Below are 22,257 nucleotides of genomic sequence, written 5' to 3' on the forward strand. Positions count from 1 at the left end.
GGGGTCACTTCCATCATGAAAGTAAAATATAGGCTAAATTTTCACATAAGTGAGTAGATTTATAAAAGTGATTCATATATCACTGTCTTATAGTGCCTTACCTTACCTGAAAGCTGTCTGGTCAGCTTGCTCATGCATGAATATCCCAGACCAATAAGTGTTTTCATTTCGTAATACCTCATTGCATGAAGTACTTTAAGATATGACAAGTACATTCACATATAGTTACAACCAATGTAATGGCAGCTTTTCTCAAGCTTAAATGAGAAAGCCTGCTACTGCAGAGTAATGATGTTTTAATTGCATATTTAGTACACAAAAAGTGAAGCAAGAGTTTATTTCATGTACTTGTGAGAGCTACATTAAAAAAATACATTTGCAGTGAAGCAGTGATTATATTCCAAGAAAGGAAGAGTTCATTCAAATCAGCACTTAGGATGATGAAGGTATTCTATTCTCCCTTTTACCTTTAATAAGTTAAATTTATTGTAAAGTTAGTTTGAAATTGTAAAAATGTGCCTATTTGTGATGTTATTAAGCAGCCATCTTAAAAGGATTGACTATGCACTGCATTTAATCCTTCTGCCTCTTCTTAGAAGTATTACCACATTTCCTTGTCTTTCAGTTGTTTAACTAAAGAGTGCTCATCAGTCCAAAAATAAATGTTTATGTAATAACATGGATATTTTAGTGAAATTTTAACTGTTTTTAAAATGAAATTGACTGCAACGTTCATAATGCATTTTCACTTCTACTGTTCATAATTCATTTTCAGTTCTATTATATAAATATTGTTTAATAGTTCCTCATGACAAGATTTTAATGAACATATTGGAGAAGACAATTTTTTAAATTAAGCTAATATCATATAAGATTTATATTGGTGCTGTGGAGGTTTGGCAGTGATTTCACAAATACATTGTAGACTGGCAAATGGAACAACTGAGATTTTTAAATATCTGGGATATGGGGTAGAACTCAAAGAAAAATAATATCAGAGGAGCCATCAATAAAGAATAGGGAAATTTGCAAATCTGCATTTTCTTTTGGCATAGTAATATCCTGTTTATTTTTTAAGCATAGATAAAATGCAGTGCCAACTTCCTAAATTTGTATCCTTTATGCAAAGTCTAATGGCACCTGGTTTATTAGAAAGACAAAGAGTTAGAAAAAAATGGAATTATGTTATCAGAGAAGACTAGTAACATATGTGCAGAAACAATCAGAGGCAAAACCTGGGAATTTAATACATTTGGATGGCTAAAAATTTACACATATCTGAATAATAATAGTTCATACTTCTTTAGCACTCTTTAGGTTCCTCGAACTATTCTAAGCAGGTAATCTATTAACTCGTTTACTTCTCAGCTCATACAGTCCTATGATGCAGATGCTAATAGTATTTCTGTTTTACCTGGTAAATCATTAGCAGAACTGAGCATTGAAAACAAGTAGCCTACCTTCAGGGAACATCAAAGTGGTGCTTCATTTTATTCTTAATTTTTAGTTTTACAGTTTTTTTTTTTTTTTTTCCCCAAACAGTCTCATGGTGTCATCCAGGCTGAAGTGCATCACGAGATCATAGCTCACTATAGGCATGACCTCCTGGGCTCGGGCAATCCTCCCTGTAGCCTCCTGAGTAGCTGGGACTAGAGGTGTGCACCATCATGACTAGCTAATTTTTAATTTTTTTTTTTTTTTTTTGTAGAGTCTGGGGGGTCTTGCCATGTTACCCAGCCTAGTCTCAAAATCCTGGCTTCAAGCAATCCAACTGCCTCAGCCTTTTAAAGCAGTGGGATTGGCCGGGTGCAGTGGCTCATGCCTGTAATCCCAGCACTTTGGGAGGCCGAGGAGGGCGGATCACGAGGTCAGGAGATTGAGACCATCCTGGTTAAGACGGTGAAACCCTGTCTCTACTAAAAAAAAATACAAAAAAATTAGCTGGGCGTGGTGATGGGTGCGTATAGTCCCTAGCTACTTGGGAGGCTGAGGCAGGAGAATGGCATGAACCCAGGAGGCGGAGCTTGCAGTGAGCCGAGATCGCGCCCCTGCACTCCAGCCTGGGCGACAGAGCGAGACTCTGTCTCATATAAATAAATAAATAAACAAATAAATAAATAAATAAATAAATAAAGCACTGCGATTACAGGCCTGATCCACCACGCCTGGCCAGTGCTTCATTTTTAATATGTGACTTTTATTATTAACATAACAAGATCAAGAAAAGAAATAATTGCAAGATGAATCACGGTAAGCAACAGAAAATTAAGTCAATATTTTTAGAGAAACAAGAAGTAATACCTCCCTCCAATAGGTATCTTATGTATCACCTTTTGTATCTTGTTTGAGAATTTCTACTTCTACCATCTACTAATATTGAAAAGGCATTTACTGGGACGAGCACTTTGTCTGGATTATCTGATTTAATCAAAATAGCATATTACACATAGGGAGGCCAAGGGTCAGCGAGTTTAAATAATGTATTCAACCCCATAGTGTTAGAAAGTGATAAGGCAAGGATTTGAACCTGGGCAGTCTGCCGAACAAAGTCTGAGCTATTTGTTATTATGCCTCTCACCATAATATATTATCTCCTGCGGATAACCTAGTCAGCAGGACTTGAACAGGGGGAAGAAGGAATTTTAGACTTCAATATAATGATTGTAAGAATTTTAAGAATTTTGTAAAAGGACAGAATAGATTCTTGAATTTCCTTCCAACTTTGTAATTTACTTTAACTTGAAGATTGGCAGAGGAAATTTCACAATACTCAAACAATAAAATGGAAACAGTATAAATAATTGAGTTCACCTAATTTCAAATTTCACTTAAATCATATGTTATTAATCAGGTTTTATTTTCTCAATTTAAATTGTTGAACAGACTTAAAAACATGATTTTAGCATGAGTTATTTAGAAATCTAATCAGGGCCCTATAATTGTTTTGTTGGTCTGTGATAAGTGGGTGCCCTGAATCTTAAATAATTACTACTTTGTGCTTAATGTTACCAGATTAGCATCTTCATCCTGGTTGACTGCTACTAGGGTAGCTTCCTGCTTGTGACAGAAAAACTATTATTATAATTTCTGCATTTTATATGTGTTCAGCAGCCCGGTAGTTTCACTTACCAAACTGGCTGGTATGCGGCACACACAAATAAGATTTGCGTAAAAAAGAACAGCTGTGTAAAATGTTGCCTTTGGAAAGGCAAATTTACTGAGATAGTGATTATAGCGCATGAAGCTCAAGGCATAACCATAACAATCGTAGGGCCATTTCTCTCCCTCATGCAGTATTTTATATCTATTGCCCTCAGAACAAGAAGATAGTGTGCAATCATGGTAGCAAATGCTATTTCCCATCCTGTAAAACTGATTTTATTGCAACCTCCTGCTTTTAGTTACTGAAAACTTGCCAAAAATCTTCCTGAGAAGGTAAAACTTAGTGCTTGGCCTCTTCCAAAAAATACGGTTTGAATGAAAGAATGTTATTTAAGTTCTAAAAATATGGCAATGCTTAATTTGGTATATTAACGATTACTTTTACTTTATAAAATGTTGGATTGTATAAATATTGCTTAAGCAAATCTTGCATATCAAGATGTTCTAGTTTAGAGTCTATAAAAGGTAAAATGACATTTAAAATATGTTTCCCCCACTAGCATGCCAGAATTTAAACTCGGGTCACTCAGATTTATTTTAAATAAGCATACAAATTATAAAAGGTTGATTTTTTTTGTTTAATTTTAGGTAATAATTTTATCTGCAAATAGTATTTGGACCTTGCATAGTAAGCTTTTTTACTTGGTGATAATGTACCTAGATTTAGAATCATTTTCCTATATATTTCTAAACCTTTGGTTTTCCAATCTTGTTTAGTGCAAACCTTGAGATTGTCAGGGAGGGTGCTGGTAGATATTTATACATGTTCATCTTTATTTTGTGTTGAAAAGGATGAGTCATTAGTTAGGCTTTAATTCCTTCAATGTAGTTCTCTAAACTTGCATGAATGTCTGTTAGTGTTGTTTAAAGAAAAACTTTAGCCGAATTAAATTGAGCAAAGAACAATTTGTGAATCAGGCAGTCTCCCAAGAGTAGGCTCAGAGACTCCGGCACAGACACGTGGTAGAAGATTCATAGACGGAAAAAGGAAAGTAACATACAGAAAACAGAAGTAAGGTATAGAAACAGCCAGATTGGTTACAGCTCAGCATCTGCCTTATTTGAACACAGTTTGAACAGTTTGGCTACCTTTGATTGGCCAAAACTCGGTGATTGGCGTAAAAGTAGCCTACAGTGTAGTTTATACCTCTATTTAGGTTACAGTTTATGATGTACAGAGATAGCTTTAGGTCAAACTTAAAATATGTAAGGAAGAAGCTTTAGGCTAAACTTTATTTAACAGTGTGATTCTTTCATTCTACTTTCAGTGGCTGTTTTGTTAAAGATTTATACGTTCAAAAGCAAAAAAAAAAAAAAAAAAAAATCCCTCCTAAAATCCAGACCTTTTATTTTTATAGTTGTTCAGTGTTGACGAAACTAGGTGTTGAATAACATTATAATACTTGATCTTCATGGCAGTACTGCCATTCTGGCCTAAATACAGAGCTCTTGATGCCAAACCACCATGTGTCCCCTTATCAAAATCAAATAATAATAGAAAGAATCAAGTATTAGATTGTACACTTTCATCTGATATTAGAAATGATTTATATCCTATTATTCATCTCATAAGATATGCTAGGATATTTTTAAAATTAGTAATCCAGGAATACTGTGTAAAAGTTAGGTGTGAGAATAGGTTGCTTTAATTATGCTGTAATCCATATGTATTTAGACAATTACTTCTTTTAGTCATGTTTAAATTTTGTTTCTCTAGCAATTATGTTAGCTGATAGAAAGATATCATCATAAAAATGTATGTTTATGATGTTTTTGAGGATATGGGTAACCTCCTTATTTATATGTGTTTATATGTTTATGTGTGTATATATATATTTTTTTCTCTACAGAAATGGAGAAAGATTTGTTTTAGTTTCATAAGCCTTTTGTACTATACTTTTAATTTAGATGTTTATTTTCAAAATTATATAAGAATAAAGTTTTAATATATAAATAGTTGAGAGGATCATTTCTCTACTTTATATAAACCAGTAGAGTCAAATATTTAGCTTGAAATGAAGATATAGGAATGCATCTATTACACTCATTAATAGATTACTTAGAACCTGAGCTTGAAGTGGATCAAGAGGACATGTCTCTTGCGATCATAGAGTCATGGCACCATGTTCATCCAGTTCATTTCCGCCATGTTTCTCCATGTGGCTGTACCGAGCCGCAGCAGAGGCTAAACCACTTATTCTCTCTCAATTTCCTCTCTCCGTCTTTTACACACACACACATATATCTTCCTCTCTCTTTTCTTGTCTTTTCAGCATTAGTTTTGAAAATATGGTCCACGTTCATTCTCAATTTGGAAGTCCTTCACAGAAATTGTATATGATGACTCCTGAATGGCAGGCAGATTGATAATTGATAATTGATAATGAGATCACTGCTACGCCTAAGATATCTCCTGCTCCCAGAGTCTCAGAGATTCAGTAGGCTCTTCATGTGTTTCCAACCCTCCATCCTCGGTTCAACTTCTTCCATGGTTGGGAAGTAAGATACTTCAGATACATAGGCAAAGGACTCCTTCCTTGGGAGTGCTAGCAGACCACTGAGACAGAAGTAAGATGACTGCCTCCATACATGAAAACACATTTCTGCCTTTTGTGGCATCTCCCTTTGGTAATATAATTTGAGACCAACCATAGCGAAGTCTAGAACTAGCTTATTATTTTGTTTAATATATTCTTTTTTTTATAATTGATCAGAAAACAATGAAACCAAAGACTTTTTTAATGTTTTTCAAAGGACAAGTAACAATGTCACGTAACAGAATAAAATCAAAGTTTCAACAATAATTTTTTAAAATCGCTTTTCGTTTTAGCCATTCCTAGAAAAGAACTGTTAGGTAATTCTCTAAATACCCTGCCTGATATTAGAGTAGAATTAGAAATTTATTGACACAGAAGAAATCTCTCAATTTCTGCTGTGTCAGTAATCTCTTTTCCTCTCCCCTCTTTCTCCCTCTATCCTCTCCTTCTCTCTCAAAATCTGTTTTCCTCTCCCCTCCTTCTCCCTCCCTCCTCTCCCTCTCTCCTTCTCCCTCTCTCTGTGTGTTTTCCTCTGTATTTATGCATATATAGATATGTATGTATATATGTATCAGGTATTCTATCTGTTTATTATTCTTTTTTCCTGTATACAAATGGTCTTTGGACTTTGGTAGGTGTGAAGTTAGTATGAATGTTTCTGAGTGATACTTAAAATAGCATTAATAGTATGTTCTTACCAATTTTATGAAAAATTTGGGGCACCTTTAACATTCGGTACAACATTTTTCTATTCCTTATTGTTTCTCTCTCCATATATTTTTGTCCCCCATAAACAGATTTTTTTTCAAAATATAATTGACTCAAATAAGCCCTCAATTTTTAAACTGTTTCAGAAATGAACTTTATGGAGCCAATCCCCAAGGGCTTTTTGAGAATATGATGTGGCTATTTTGTTGGGAACAAAGGTCTTTCTTCACGGAGGCCTAGTATGATGTGTTTATGATATTTAGGCTATGACCACTAAGCCTATGCAAAAAAACAAGGATTCCAGAATCACTCTCTGGGTCTGAGAGGGGTATTGTTGTCACCAGTTGGGATAATTCTAGCCACAGTAGTATTCATTTGGATAATTGTGCAAGTGACTCTAAAAATATTGTGAGATGATAATGAGAAAAACCGTATATTTTTATATGGTAGAAATACCTGCATCTGGTAGTCCTTTAAAATCAAGCAATGTATTTGAATAGCAAACACCAGCATTTTGAGTTACCAATTGATTTTTAATTGTGTTTAGTTTTAAGATTATCGGTATGTTATGAAATGTTGACTATATTTTCTTCTTCCTTTTTAGGTAACTCATTAACCCAGGAGAAATCAAGTGATCCTCAAGGCTGATGACATTGAACATACGCATAGAAAATTAACTCCTGAGGTGATCTTGAAGATTTTTATACCACTTGAAAGAGGCGCTCAAGAGTCTATTTCCAAGGGATTTCATGGCCTCTTCTTGAAATCAAGACTTTTTAAAAGTCAGACATGAACTTCTATGTCATGAAGATTTCAGCAGATTTGAACTGTGTTCCACTTGTAAATTGTTAAAAGAATTTGAAGTCGCTGTCTGCGGAGCTGGTGAAGAGTTGTTTTTTTCAGGGTGATGTCAGAGACAGTCACCTTTTGAGTTATTGGCTCCAGATGTGACTGCTTTTCTTGTTTCTGCAAGCTGTATCCCAAGTGCACTGTCCTTCTGTCCTGGATGTGTTCATTTGCTAGTGGGACTACACATGGCTTTAATGACATTTCCTTTGAGAACTTTTCCTCTGGCATGGTGTAGACTGAGACAATTTTATTTATATCCTAATCTTGGAGCTCAGAAAGCCTACATGTTTTAACATCTTAAAGTTGCTTTTGTTAAAGGAATGGAAATATATATCCATTGGTAATAACATTGGCAAGTAATAGTTATCTGAATAAATCAATCATATAAGAATGTATAGACAAGCTGACATATTTCCCTAAGGCTAACAACACCCTCCTGAAGCTCTTTGTCAAATATGTAGTACTTAGAACTGGATTACCATTTTCATTATATAATACTTTGTACCTCTAGAGCACTCTCCCTTTCTGTTTTTTTTTTTTTTAAGTGAACTTTTCTTTAATTTTTTATGTTTACTTATTCCCTTCACAGAAATCAGCAGTGAGCAGTCAAGTTACTGGGTAGCCTTCAGTTCCAACAAAATTGACAGGGATGCATGTGAGTTTCTGATTGCTTAGCTTGAACATTATTCACTTAGATTTCTTCTAGTATTTTTTAAAAAAACTGTCCTATCTCATTTTAAAAGACTTTCTTTTGCTTGATCCCAATGACTGTTTGAATGCTTATATATTTGTTCAATCTGTTGATAGAAGAAATTGTTCATTTTCCTCAGTCTCAAATTTATAAATATTTGCTTACAGTTTTCCTATTCAAACAATTTGTTAGGCCAATATTTTGTGACATTTTTGTAGCCATTTTAACATTTGTGGTTTTGGTTCTACAGGAAAGTCATAAATATTTAAAGGCCTTAAACATGTATGCACTTTTTATCCCCTAAGTTATAGAATGTATAATTTTATACCACATTTGTTTTATTTCATTTGTGATATGAAGGGAGAGAAGAAAGAAAGTTGTGTAGCCATTCTATAACAATATTGTGTAAACCTATAGTTTGAAGGAATGCAAAGAGGGGGATTTCTGTGTTTTACTCATTTTAAACTACTCAGAAGATGCTTCATAAATTGTCCTGTTAGAATTTCCATCATGGAAAGTGGTATGGAAGAAGGTATGGAAATATCTTGTATTCTAAAAACTCACTGGTATGGTCAGTTAGACATACGTTGGTTTCCAGGATGGAGGCCCATATATCCTGGGGAACTTTGGTCTATTAGTTTGTGACAATATTCAAAGACCAATACACTACTCAGACACTTTCCTGGCAAGAGCAACTAAAAATGTAAAATTGGTTAAAAATAAAATCTGAAAAGTATACATCTCACATTGAACTAAAATCCACTGTCTCATAAGTTCATGGAATGAAATGACTTTCTGCCTCCATTTTAATCATGCATAAAATGAATTTGATGGCTTTGAGTGGATTTTCACAATGGCTCAAGACTATATAAAATTATATTAAAAAAAAAAAGTTGTCCTGGAATTTCTGCATCAATTAGAATATCATTGATTTCTTTGTAACCAAGTGAAAAGCTATACTTTTTGAAAATTATGAATTTGTCCTAGGTTTGTTTGAGATTTGAGATTATAGATCATGCTTCTCATTTTTAAACTATGTTCTTTAAATCAACACTGGAAACTCTGTATTATATACAAGTGTAATACATGCATATAATAGAAAAGAATACGTGGAATTTCAAATATACTAACTAGATTATCCCCAGTAGATTAATGTTGTGACTATTCAGAAAAGGTGAATAAAATTGGGATATAAAATGAACTGTCTTTCATAAATTACGTTTATAGATCTGTTTTCTGTGTTTTATTTTAAAAGCATTTCAGTTATTATCCAGGGAAAACTCTGAATTCCTGGGGAAGATGACATAAATTCTTCAATCTTTTTTTTTAATAAAGATCCATGGCATATCTTGCCATTTATACAAGGTTCCAATATATGAATGCTTCTTTGCTAGGATACAGTTGAAATAGATATGCTTAACACTTGTGCTACTTGCCCATTTTGGCTGTGAGTACAACTGGCATAATTTGCTAGCAATATGTAAAATGTATTTTATGAAAATTGTTAAAGATAATGACCTATTTATCTTTCAAAATATGTATTAAGATATTAAAATCACAAATACGACTATAATTTAACCTTTAAAAATTTTTTTAAGCTTTTTATTTTTAAATAGATTAAGACTCACAGGAAGCTACAAGAAAGAGCACAGAGGGTTTCTTTGAAAACTTTCCCCATCTTACCCAGTGACAACATTTTACAAAATCATATAACATTGTCAAAACCAGGAAATTGACATTGATGTAATACTGTTAACTCAATATAGACCTAATTCAGATCTCACCAGTTGTCACATGAGTGTGTGTGTGTGTGTGTGTGTGTGTGTGTGTGTAATCCTTATCTTGGTATCCATCCATTGTAATATCCTGGAACATGGATGAGATTACAGTGTGAGAGTATGGTCCAATGAGTAACTGATTAGTGATAATTCTTTTGAAGTCCTCTATTTTTGGAATAATATCCTATAGCTTTATTTTACTTTAAGTTTTATATACTCTTGTTGCCTTAACACAATAGAAACTTCCAGTTTTAACATCAGCGTGTACTATAAGTGATTTCAAATATGCTATTGTTATTAATGGGTAGGAAGATATCTGAGAATTTGCATCTATGATTAAAATAAAAAGAAATTTTTATTTTGTTCTTATTTCCCTCAACAATACTTGCACTATTTACAACCAATGCTATACTATTCAACTGTGACTTTCGATAATAATTGCTAATAGCATAGTAATTAATTGAGTGATTGAGACTTGATCTTTTCAAAGTTTTTATGATTTTCTCAATTCATAGATAATGCATCCATATGAAAGGGCAATATATGCAAAGAAACAAATAAATCAAATTGTATTTGTTCATTATCCAGCCCTTTCTCACTTTGACTCACTAATTTGATGGGCCGAATTAGGATGATACCAGACACAATGCTTAGAGAAAGTGAAAAGTTGTGAGAGACATACACTGAGTATCTTCTGTCCCTGCTACCCAAATAGAGCACTCATGGTAGAACGTTACTATTTCTATCAAAGTAAGGGTCTTTCTTTTTTCCTTCCTACCTTTCCTTCCCTCCTTCCCTCCTTCCCTCACTCCTTCCCTTCCTTTCTGTCCTTGTTTTGTATATATAATGCTTTGGGAAGAAAACATTGAAATAAATATATTTAGATTTCTTGCAGATTTCTTTCTCATTGCTTTGATTTGCACTGTGTGAGTTTGGGAAAAGTAGTACAATTATATGACAATTAACTGACAATTATTGAATTCCTACTAGGCACAAGCATGTTTATCTAGATTGAATTTTGGGGTTAACTGAAGCTTAGTCTTAAAAATGGTCCTTCAAATTATTTCAGAAGATGTTTTCTCCATGCCCTCTGTTTTTATGGCACCATGCTAACCAATGGGAAAGTGGGTACATAGAAGATTTATGAGAATTTTGTATTTATTTTGATTTTTTGTATTTGTTTTTCTCCAATATATTGCAAGTTGCTAAATGGTCTGCACTATACCTTAAGCATTTTCCTGGATGAACTTATTTGTTATGCAAAGCAATTAAATTTTATTCTAGAAGTTATGTGAACATGGCAGGGCAATGCATGTTCCGTAAAGCTGTATTTTACAGATTTTAGCAAAAATGTGTTTGAAAATCTCAAAGAAGAGAGGTTGTGGGCATGCAAAGAAATTAGAAAGGATTAAAATAATCTAGGAGAGAGCTGTTGAGAGTCTGAGTTTGGACTATATGACTGACGAAAATATGAAACATGACTCTCAATCCTGGTTGCAATTTCAATTACTTGAGAAGCCTTAGAATATGTCTATGCCCAACTAACTCTCTGAGATTCTCTAAATTGGTCTGGGATTAGGGTCTGTACGTAGGTATTTCTAAAACAGTTTCCCAGGTGATTCTAGCATGCATCCAGAATTAAGAGCCTCTAATGAAGGTTTTTGCCAAGGTTGAAATGAGATAGGTGAAATGATTAATGAATGAAAGGAAGATGAGGAAGAATACTACAGGAGGTCCTGAGCCTACTAAAATGGAATAATAGAAATTAAGCTAAACATGAGAGAAAAACTTGGAGCTAAAGCAGGGTGAGAGGCAGGTGGTGAAAACAATAAGTTCATTTTTTAAGTCTATTGAGTTTAAAGTGCCAATGAAACATTTAGACAGATCATGTTAGATAAGAACTGAACAGGTTTTATTGGATTTGTAATTAGAGATTATTGTTGGCCTTAGAAAGAGCAGTTTCAATGGAATGCTTGTAGAATTGAGATTCAGTGGGTTGGGGAGTGAATGGGAAATTTGAAAGTGGAACTAGCACATATAGACTTCTTTTTCAATGGGAAGTGAAAAAGAAAAGTAAGGTAGTGGCTATACCAATGAAGCAGAATTTAAAAGGAATGTAACCTTCTTAATACGAGAGAAATAACAGTATGTGTGTCTATTCTGCAAAAGAGGAGGCAGGAAAAAACAGAGATAAAAAGTGTAGGAGTAAAATACAGTAATCCATGAAGGAAGGGGTATCCATATTTAGATGGAAAGCAATACGTAATGTATGCAGAATAAAGAAGAAGTTCCATAGGAAATCTTATGGGGTTAGAACGGGGAAGAAGCACTTTGAGTTAGGCCTTTGGTGACCTTCAACAGAGTAGTGTTCATAGTATAGTAGCTCATGGGTCAAAGAGCAATCATCAGAGTAATGATTAGCACATAGGTGATTAAGTTTGTGCCTGAGCTACTGAGGTTTAGTTAAGTTGTAGCTCCAAGATCATAAACAGATAAATGAGAAAAAATTAAGTTCAGAATCCTTATTTATTTGTAAAATGGAAATGCTTTCATTGTCTACCTTATAGGATTGTTGTGAGGATTCAATGAGTTAATACATTCAAGGAGCTTAGTGCAGAATCTAATGGTAACTATTTATTAAATGGTGGTTCTTTCATTGCAAAAGGTATGACAGTTCTGTTTGCTCTTCCATTGCATAAAAATCATGTTGATGGAAAATGATATATTCATATCATATATGACATAAAAGGGTTTGAGGCCAGCTGGTACATGTGCTAAATAAGAGAGAAACGTGTGCAGGTGTTATATTTAAATTATCTATTTTTAAGAATTGTGTAGCTGAAAGGAAAACAAACGAGTAATCTTAGTGGCAGACTAAGTGAATATATTTTCCTGGCAGGAGAGGCCAGAAGAGTTTATTGGCCAAGGGCAAACAGTCAGTGGAAAAAGAGAAATTGATTTAAAAAGGGAATAGATCAACATCCTGGAGGAAGAAGAAATAGGTGATGATGGGAATATTAAATGGAAGTGTTAGTGTGAGAAGGAATATATACTTCTGTTCAATGAGACAAATGAACAAGGATGAGAGAAACTAGAGAGAAATTCAAAAGTGGGGCCAAGGGAAATAATGCTTAAGGGCCTGTGGGCTGAGAGAATGACATACACAGGTCTTCAGAAGACAAGATTTATCTGTTGAGCTTAGAAGGGATAGACCTGGATTTTCTGCTCTTCCCAATGAGAGCAGAAAATATCAGAAACAAACTTCGGTGATTCTAGATATTGAGAGCTCAAAAGATAGTAAAGGCACAATATAGAGCATTTAATGGGTAGAGATGTGTCACTGTCCATCAGTGTTGCAATCTAGACAGAGTAAGGGTGAAAATGAATAGCTGGCATCATCTTTGTAAGAAGATAGGCAAGATTTAAAAAATGGCTAGCCTCTTTTGAGTACTTAACTCTGTCACAAGTTCTTTCTGTGTATTTTACATATATTATTTAATTTACTCTTACTCGAGACAGGCAATATTTTTATTACCATTTTGTAATAAGAAAATTGGGGCATAGAAAGGATAGGTAATTTCCCTCGTGTCACATATAGTCAGTAGCAGAGCCAGGATTTTAACATCTGTAGTGGTCAAAGGTAGAGAGTTAGTATACATGCTATAGCATGCTATAGTATACTATATAGGGTTTAGCATGACTCAGAGGGCAAGTAAAATAGACTAATGTTTATGAATCTAGGGAGGAGTAAAGAGACTAGAAATAGTTTTGAAAGTGGAGAGCAGTTTTAACAGGGAAGAGTAATAAGGGAGAAAGATACATTAATTCATTAACAAATATTTTTGTGTTCCTACTGTGCACCAAAAACTGTTTTAGATGCTGTGAATAAAATATAAGTGGTAAGGTTTACCTTTCTTTCAAATGATAACACTTCTGGGAGGGATAATAAACTGAATTTTTAGCAACTTAGCTTAAGAATCTTCAGAAAAATTCCATGAAGCACTGGAATTGCATGGCAGCACTGGAGAGAGAATTGGCTGAAAGTGAAATGGGGAGATTGTGAAGAATAGGGAGGAACATGCTCCAAAAAGAAGCTCACTGTTTTGATAAGGGTAGATCATATTAATAATTAGGAACCTCAGTATTGCCTGAGTATTTTTCAGAAGAAAGACACCAATTGGTTTGTATTCTAAGGGTTTATGTTTGATTTTCATTTGGAAGTACAATTTTCTATCTTTGTGTTTACCCATAATGGATCAGGGAAGATTTGTTAAGGTGGTATAGCAGTTACCTACTGCTAAGAAACATGCCACCCCAAAACATGATGGCATAAAACAATAAGCATCTATGATTGCTCCCCAGTTTGTGGATCAGCTAGGAGGTTCTGCTGGTCTTGGCTGGACTCACTCCTGTATTTATTCGTATCTGTGGTTGTGCAGGCAGTTCTGCTGAGTTTGTCCAGATTTTCTCAAATGTATTGAGAGTATCTGGCTGAAAACTGGTCTAGGATGGTCTTAGCTGGAAGAACTTGGCTTGAGAACAAAGTGGCGTCTGATCCTCCAGCAAGCTAGTATGGCATGTTCTCATAGCAAAAGCAGGGTTCTGACAAAATGAATATCAGGAGGTGCAGGTTCAGAACTGGCACACCATTACTTTGGCCACATTCTATCTTTTAAAGCAGGGCCAGCTCATATTCCTGAAGTGGAGAGACTCCACTTCTTAATGGAAGTTGCTGCAAAGTCACACTGCAAGCTTAGATATTGAAAAAGATGAAGAATTGGATCTTTTTTTTTTTCCAATTACTTACCAGTAGTGATTTTATGCTAGTTTCATTCCCTTTAAATACATAATTTGCTTTTTTATCTGAAAAATGTTCTTAGGCCTAATGTAATTTTTATATACATCATTTTAAAATTCTTTCATGGCTCCGCATTATCCTCATATGAAACCTATACTCTGTATCAAACATAAATGGCATTTCATTATCTTGCCTCTGTCCACTTCTTCATATACATTGTGCCTGTGCTACTAACCCATCACACCCAAGTCCTTTTATATAGTTCTTTAAATGCACTGTTCTCCTACAAACCTCTCATTTGTCTCTGAGGTTGGACTTTACCGCTTCTTCCCCTGCCCTTTCTCTATTCATATAATTAAATTTAAATTATCAAAATCTCTTGAGTAATTAATATTTCCACCATAACATTAAGTGAATGAACATTGAGATGTTATTACAAGATTACTGTTGGTGAGATTGTTTTGAAGGAAAGTTTTCCCAAAGCCGAACTCCCCAAACGGACTTAAATCAGGGTTCAACAAAGAGTAAGTGGTATTAAATATTTAATCTCAATGTATATTCATATATATGTGTATGTATATGTGTGTGTGTGTGTGTATGTGTATATATATATGAGAGACTGACATTTAATAGTTTGAATTGAAAATATTTTACATAGATTTAAAGTTGCCAATGAGGTGATTATCTGGAATCCATTTCCAAATCCTCTTTTTTGGTGAAATGATTTGAGACAGAGAAAAATATGCCATGGCTTTCTTTCACAGTGCCTGCCTCTGCCAAGTCTTTCCTGACCCCCATAGACAGACTTAGCTGCCACACTCCTGTTGCTTTCCTTTGTAATTGCTTATTTGTTAGATGTCTTTCTAAATTCTGCAAGCCTAATCCCTTCCTCTCAGTTATCTTGTTGTGTAATAGTGCCTGGGATGCAGCAAGCAACCAAGACATTGCTTATTAGAGGAATCATTGCAGGATTTAATGTACACTACATAGACACACTTGGTAGTACCTGAGTCTGATTTTTGTTGATTGACTAACTTATCCTTACTTAGAGATGCTGAATATCAGCTGTTAGAGAATAGTCTGGCAAATGGAGCATGATGGTGATTGTGATTTGCTGTGCAAATGTCGCGTTAATCTTTTCGTTTTCTGGCTGATAGTTAAATCTCTTGTACTGTACATCAAAAGTGTCACAGATAAACAATCTGAGGGATTAAATGACTCCTCATGATTTCTGCATTGTTAAATGGCAGAAGGATATTATCTAATCACTGTTGTCAGTGTATGTTGGTGAACTCTTATGGAAAACATTTTCTTTTCTACTTTGAAAGCATTAGGAAACACACTCAAATTACATTTTAAAATGTTTTCTTCTGGAGTACACAAACAATCTATTTCAATGCTATTTCACTGTCAGTCATTTCAAGTATTTTACTATAAATGCCCCCAGCAGTGGTCACCTTTTATATTCAATGCTTTTATGTGTACGTGAATTGCTTCTGTGATAACTCTTACAAAATTAATTTTTTTAGTTATTTGCTGTTTTGTTGTGACAGCTACATATGTATGTTGTCATTATGTCTAAACACTAATAGATGCTTAAGATTTTGTTGGCTTAATTATTTCTGATAGCATTTCTAATGATACTATGTGAAACTCATTTAACCCTCTACATTTTACCTCTGGCTAAACATTAGGCCCCCTTTTCTTGTCTCGTGATTACCATTAAGTTTTCAAAAGCTAAAAAGGCCCATTTTCTATTTTAAATGACTCATTATTGGAACTAGTTTCAAAGAGAACTGTGTGGCAGTTAAGAAAGGAAAGGTATGAGATATCTCTTTCCATCTCTTACAGGTTTACTCAGAAAGAATACTTGAAAATAGATTACACATAATTACTTCACAAGAAGCTTTTTAAAAATTCAATTACAAGATTTCTAATTTAAGTAAAAAAAAAAATGGGAAAACGTAAGCTCCAGTCTCACTTAAATCCATTGTGCTATTTTGCAGAATATCAAGTCCATCTTAGGAGTTTAACTGTGGGAGGACTTTGTAATAGCACTGTTTCCCTATAACAGGATTCCACAGATAGCATTATGATGAGTCTCCTGTATGTGTTCATTTAATTTCAGGGGTTGCTGCACTAAACAATAAACCAAATTTGAGAGCCTGAATCCGGATGTATCTTGTCAGTTTCTTTCCCAGTCAGTTCAATCAAATGTCATTCTATTCAATTGAATATACACAGGGTGAATTTCAAGTAAGAGAAAATTTAACCTGAGTGACAGATTTTCTCTAAAAGTTACTTTTGTTTGATTTCCTCTTTTTTTCCTTTCTTTACTGTGAAACCACACAATGAAATGGAAATCAGGATGTCAATTCTGTTGCTGCTGCTGCTTCCTGCTTCTGACTTAGGCATTTGGATGAGTGAAAGTAGTTGCCTCATATATTGCTCATGTGGATGGGCACGATGTGCCCTGTACAAAAACCCAGGAAGCACTGTTTGCAGAGGCCATTATGTGCATGACACTAACTAGAGTTTTATGGTGCCCATCTTGCATGACTGTAAACAGAAGACCTCGGAGCTTCCTCATTTTGAAAGAGGTATTTGCTTCCTGCTTTCTTTCAAAGGAATGCAGAGAAAGAGAATGACAGAAGTTTTGACTCGTGATTTAGGCACTATCTGAAGGCACTTTAGGAGATGTGAGCCCTGAACTGATACACTGTGGCCCTAGGCACACAAATTACTTAAATTCTTTGGGCCTTAGTTTTCTGATCTGTGAATTATAAATAATAATATCTGTTCTATCGATGTAGGATTTTTGCTCCTTAGTTAAGCTAAACCTGGGTTCTTGTCTCACAATGAGGAAAAAATAGGCACATGGACACACTGAAAGATAAGGAGGGCAGAATTTATAAGCAAAAGGAAAGCTCCCAACAAAGAGAGGGGTCCTGCATGTAAGTTTTCACCTCATAAATTGAATACAAGGCTACTACACACAAGTTGAAGAGGCCAGGCTCCTCTCCTGCATAAGGAATGATGGTGGCTCCACCTCATTCTTCCAGTGGGCATGCGGGCCGTTAGTCTGAACCACTGCACATTGACTGATTTCCCTTACTGCACATGTGTTAAGGGATGGAATTTTTCACTGGGGGCATGTTTAGGCAAGCCCCTGTTCACAATGACATCAGTGGATTGGAGGTTCTCCGGGGACCCTTCCCTATTTGTTTAGGCATTTGGCTATCTCCTACCTCTAACATTCCCTCCTCTAAAGAAGTACGTTTAACTACCATTAGAATAAAGATAAGGAAAAGGAGGAAGACTGATCCTGACCACTTGCTACTGGCAAGGGACACTGTTTTGAGAAAATGGCAGTCAGATATCCATCAGAGGCCTATCTAAGGATCCCTAGTAAAAAAAAGGGGCCATCATTTGAAGCTGTAGTTACATGATCATTTGGAGTTCGATGGCCTGAAGGCAAGAAGAGACAAAACTAAGTTATTAGAAGACATGGATCAAAACTAAACAAGGAGGGGGGCAAGAACAGCTAAAAAATCTGGAGGATGCCTACACAACCAGATAACTGGTGGCTATAGTTATGCCTACTAAGATTTGGGTGCATGGAGCTTGACTTTGGCTAGTTCCCTTGGTCCTGTTTTCCCAAACAAAGAAACCTCTGGGTTATGGGCACCCTATTTATTCCTATCACCTGGGAGGATTTGCAGGATAATTGCCCAGAACTAGAATATTGATTCAGATTTTTATATTACCCATCCCTTTTTGTTTCTTCTGAGCTGCAGACGGAGATAGCTAGTTGGTTCATGGGAATAAGCAGGGTTAGTATAAAAAGTAGGCAAAAAACTTAAAAACAACTAATGAGTCTAGAATTTAATGACAAATGTATGACAAGTTTTGAAACATAATTTCTCTCTCTAGTCCTCATTTTTGTTAAAAACAAATCATAATAGGACTGTGTTGTTTGCAAAATAAACTTTAGTCTTATACTTGGCCTGATTATTTGCATAAAGTGCATCAAGAATAATTATTTTTATATAGGCTTTTAAAATTTGCTTTGATAAAACTGTTCCACAAGGAATCTCATGTAGGACTTTTTAAAGCCGAGCCCAACCATGGGTTTGTACCCTCAAATACTATGAGTTGGGTGAATTCCTCTCTTCTTGAAGTTTCAAGAATGTGGGGTTCCTGGTCCCGTTAGAAAGTGACATTCTTTATTCATCACAGGTTAGGAACTCTGCACAGGGACTGTGTAGACAAGGTATGAGGCCCGTTTTCCCAAGGGGCTTTTATCAGCTCTGCAAGTTGAACTTGATTCCTTAAAATGAAGCATACCCTTCCAGTCAAAGCCTTGGTAAAGCAACCGGTTTCTCCAATTGCATCCTGTTGCAAAAGAAAATTGACTCTTATTGCACTTATACAAATAACCATATTGCTATAAGTGAAGAATACTCAAAGATAGTCTACAGATTCTAGAAGAATCAGGCAGAGAGACAAACATGCTCCAAATTTTGTTTACAGAGTTTACCTTACTCAATTATTAAAGATTGTAAGTAGCTCAACATAAAAATTTCCTTCACTCCAAGAAACAAAACGAGGATCAGCAATGTTTTAAGCAAAAGTCAAAAAAAGATTACTTCAGTTATTTATTAATTCCATCCATTTCGTTATTATTCTGCTTGATATTCAGGAACATTTCAGCTCCTCATGAGTCCTCTACATTTTTTTTTTTATTTATTCCAAAGCCACAATCTCAAAAGTTATCAGAAAACTGCATTTGAGAGCACCTGTCAAAGTTCTATAGATGATTGTAAACCATCTTTTGAAGAGAATTAAAACAAGACAACAATTATCTGCGAATAACAAAATGTCCAGGGTAGTTACAGTAAGAAACACAACTGACAAAAAAATTTGGTTATGTGGTTTACAACAACTTAACAACCTTAATTATTATTGATAGCATGTACTCAGACATGAGAGTTTTAGAAATCCTATACAATTTTGAAACATAACATTATTCACTAAAATATAATCTGAAGAAGATTAAAAATCATTTTGGCAATCCCATGTACCTAAACATCTCGGATAATCCTGTTTAATTCTCTTCTGGATGCTCTAGGGGCCCTCTATAGCATTCAAAAGCTAGGGCTCAGGAAAGACAAACTTGAAACTGAAGTTTAATTTTTGGAAGCCTGTTAAATATGTCTGAGGGATAAAACACTTGATATTATGAAATATAATTCCAGATTACCATGTTATTTATTTTGCCAAAATGATGACTCAGAAATTTTAAAACAAGGCCAAAAACCTTTACTCATTACGAGGGAAGACAGCTTTTCAAACAATTTGTCTCCTGTCTTCTTTTTGTTTTCCTTGGCAGTCTATCTGCCAGGCAAGTGAAATATTTTCATTATCCTTTACTATTACATGAAAATCTTGTACAATGGAGAGAAAGTCAAATTTCACCCTGGCATTAGTTTATTATTAATGTCAACTCCAACTTTTTTATGAAACCTTATAGAAAATTCTATTTAATCTTAACCAATTTGACCATGAGATGAGATTCTTATAAACTTTTTCTAACCCTTTATAAATTTTTGTGAAAGAGCAGATCAGTTCTCTAAGAAAAACCTGCTGTGCTTTTGTTCCCATGTTCAGTTCACAGAAAAATAATATCCTTTTTAACTTTAGCCAATGTTCACACAGAATTTCTTTTTACAAGATTAAATTTTTAGAAACCTTCCACAACCTGTTTAAACTTTTAGTTTTATCTTATGTAATTCAAAACAAACTTTTAACCCTAGGCAAAAATTTACATTTCCATGCCTTTATATAATCTTTTACTAAAAAACACATTTTAATTCTCTTACACACCTGGCATGTAAATCTATTTTCAGTGGTCTGAATTACATGTTATAATCGTACCTCCTAAAAATGTTTAATTTTAATGTAAAATCTAGTAAGTTGTTTTAATTATACACTATGCATTAGTAAAGTTTGACTCCTACAACCATAGTTAAGGGTGTGGTTAATTCCATATGTCCTCAAGACTTACCAAGTTGTAAGGTAGGCAAGTCGAACAGTTTTCAAAGACCAAAGAAGAAGTTTACAATCTTAAAACATTTAGCAAACCTAGTATCTAACTTGCATAATTTAGACTACCTATTTACATTTTAATGACATCTGTGTTTTACCAACAATCTTTAAGACTTTTTATTTCTCAAAGATTAAAGTCACATGAACTGAAAGGCATTACAGCTTTTACTTTCCCTTCAAAAAAATATTTTTCTTTAAGCCAATTAATTAGAGCCCATTTTTTATAGACATCACACACAACACATATATAACTACACAAATAGAAGAAGATCCAGTAGTTATAATATTTTTAGTTTGCCGGTCTTCTAATTAGTTTATTGGCCTCTGGGTGTTGCCCTTTAAGAGCAGGACTAGGAAAACATGTAGTTTCTAGGGCCTAATAAACAGGTATAGCTGGAAGATAAATACAGACTTTGAGAGGGACTTACTCACCTCTAACTCCTGGAGTTCAATAAGGAAAATAGATATTTCTCCCAAAATGGAATCTGTGGTCCTTTTCTGTTTTTCCCAAGGAGTGTCAGGCCATCAGAAATTACCTTAGGGCCTCTCATGGGTGCATTAAGAGTGGCAAGACAAGTTGGAGAAAAGTAATTCAGTTGACTGAGGAAAAAAAAAACAAAACAACTTTCTCCAGCAAAACAAAGTCCAAGAAGAGAAAAAACATAAAGATCTTCAAAATATACCTATAATTTGGATATCCACTTTTAATTAAGCTGAGCACTCTTTTAAAAAATCCCTTTAAATCCCTTATTACCTGACTTTAGCCATCCCAAGTGGCCAATATTTTTGGCTTTTGAACTTGATCAAAAGCAACCTCAACAAATGACACCAACAAGCCTCAATTAAGACATGCAATGCACACCAGATTGGCTACAGCTTAAGACCAACCAGTTTAAGGTTTGGGAAGTTAACTTTTCTCAGTGTGAAGATTGCATCCAAGGGGAGTGTCCTGTAGTACGGGGACACAATTACCCATCTGTAAAGAGAGGACAGAGGAGGAAAAAGGAAATAAGAAGATGTTTGTTTTCAAAGGAGTCGCAGATTTCAAGATGCATTTGAAAGGGGTAAAGACTGAAGATTAATGGCCCCTCATCTAGAAAGAGGGGAGCAAGGTGTCCCTGGCTCCTTTCTCTTCCTAGAAAATGCCACGGTTCATGAGGGAAAGAAGGAAAAAACCCTCTTTTCTTCTTCTGTCCTTATATTCCCAGGTCCCAGGGATCTTGACAGGGTGTCACCCATGGGTGCCAATGCAGGTTTCACCCATGCTAACGGGGCCTAGTGGGTGGGATTATCCATTTTGACACATGCACTGACTTTGTCCGCCTTTGAGTTCCCTGCACTTCATTTAAGCCATGGTTACTAACATGACCTCTATCCATGAAACAGGAGGCTTGGCTTAATTGGCAAGAATTCGCCATGCTCACCTGCACTGTGCCTTTTAACCTTCATTGCCATCTGCCTCTGGATCCCTCAGATCCAGTTTTCTTTCCTAGGGCTTTGACCCAAATGTTAGAATTGAGTTTAGGAATAAAGAACTGCCCCGGGGGGTGCATGGACTCAAGTCCCAGGTGTCCCTCACCAGACTGGCCGTTGACTCTTTATCGATAAGCCAAGTGCTCAGGTGAA

The 22,257-nt window shown here is 35.0% G+C and overlaps 1 protein-coding gene across 1 annotated transcript in view; it reads left to right on the forward strand.

Annotated features, from left to right (window-relative positions):
• The window catches only part of FAM19A2 (family with sequence similarity 19 (chemokine (C-C motif)-like), member A2), a 522,282-nt gene extending 513,120 nt beyond the window's left edge, over positions 1 to 9,162 (forward strand). The window contains exon 5 of the mRNA XM_011925968.1: positions 7,012 to 9,162. Within this exon, the coding sequence (XP_011781358.1) occupies positions 7,012 to 7,023 (12 nt within the window). The 3' untranslated portion in view covers positions 7,024 to 9,162. The remainder of the gene's footprint in view (positions 1 to 7,011) is intronic.
• The last annotated feature ends 13,095 nt before the right edge of the window (positions 9,163 to 22,257 follow it).

The sequence above is a fragment of the Colobus angolensis genome, unplaced genomic scaffold (genome assembly GCF_000951035.1).
Source record: "Colobus angolensis palliatus isolate OR3802 unplaced genomic scaffold, Cang.pa_1.0 Scaffold67, whole genome shotgun sequence".
Classification (NCBI taxonomy): Eukaryota; Metazoa; Chordata; class Mammalia; order Primates; family Cercopithecidae; genus Colobus; species Colobus angolensis.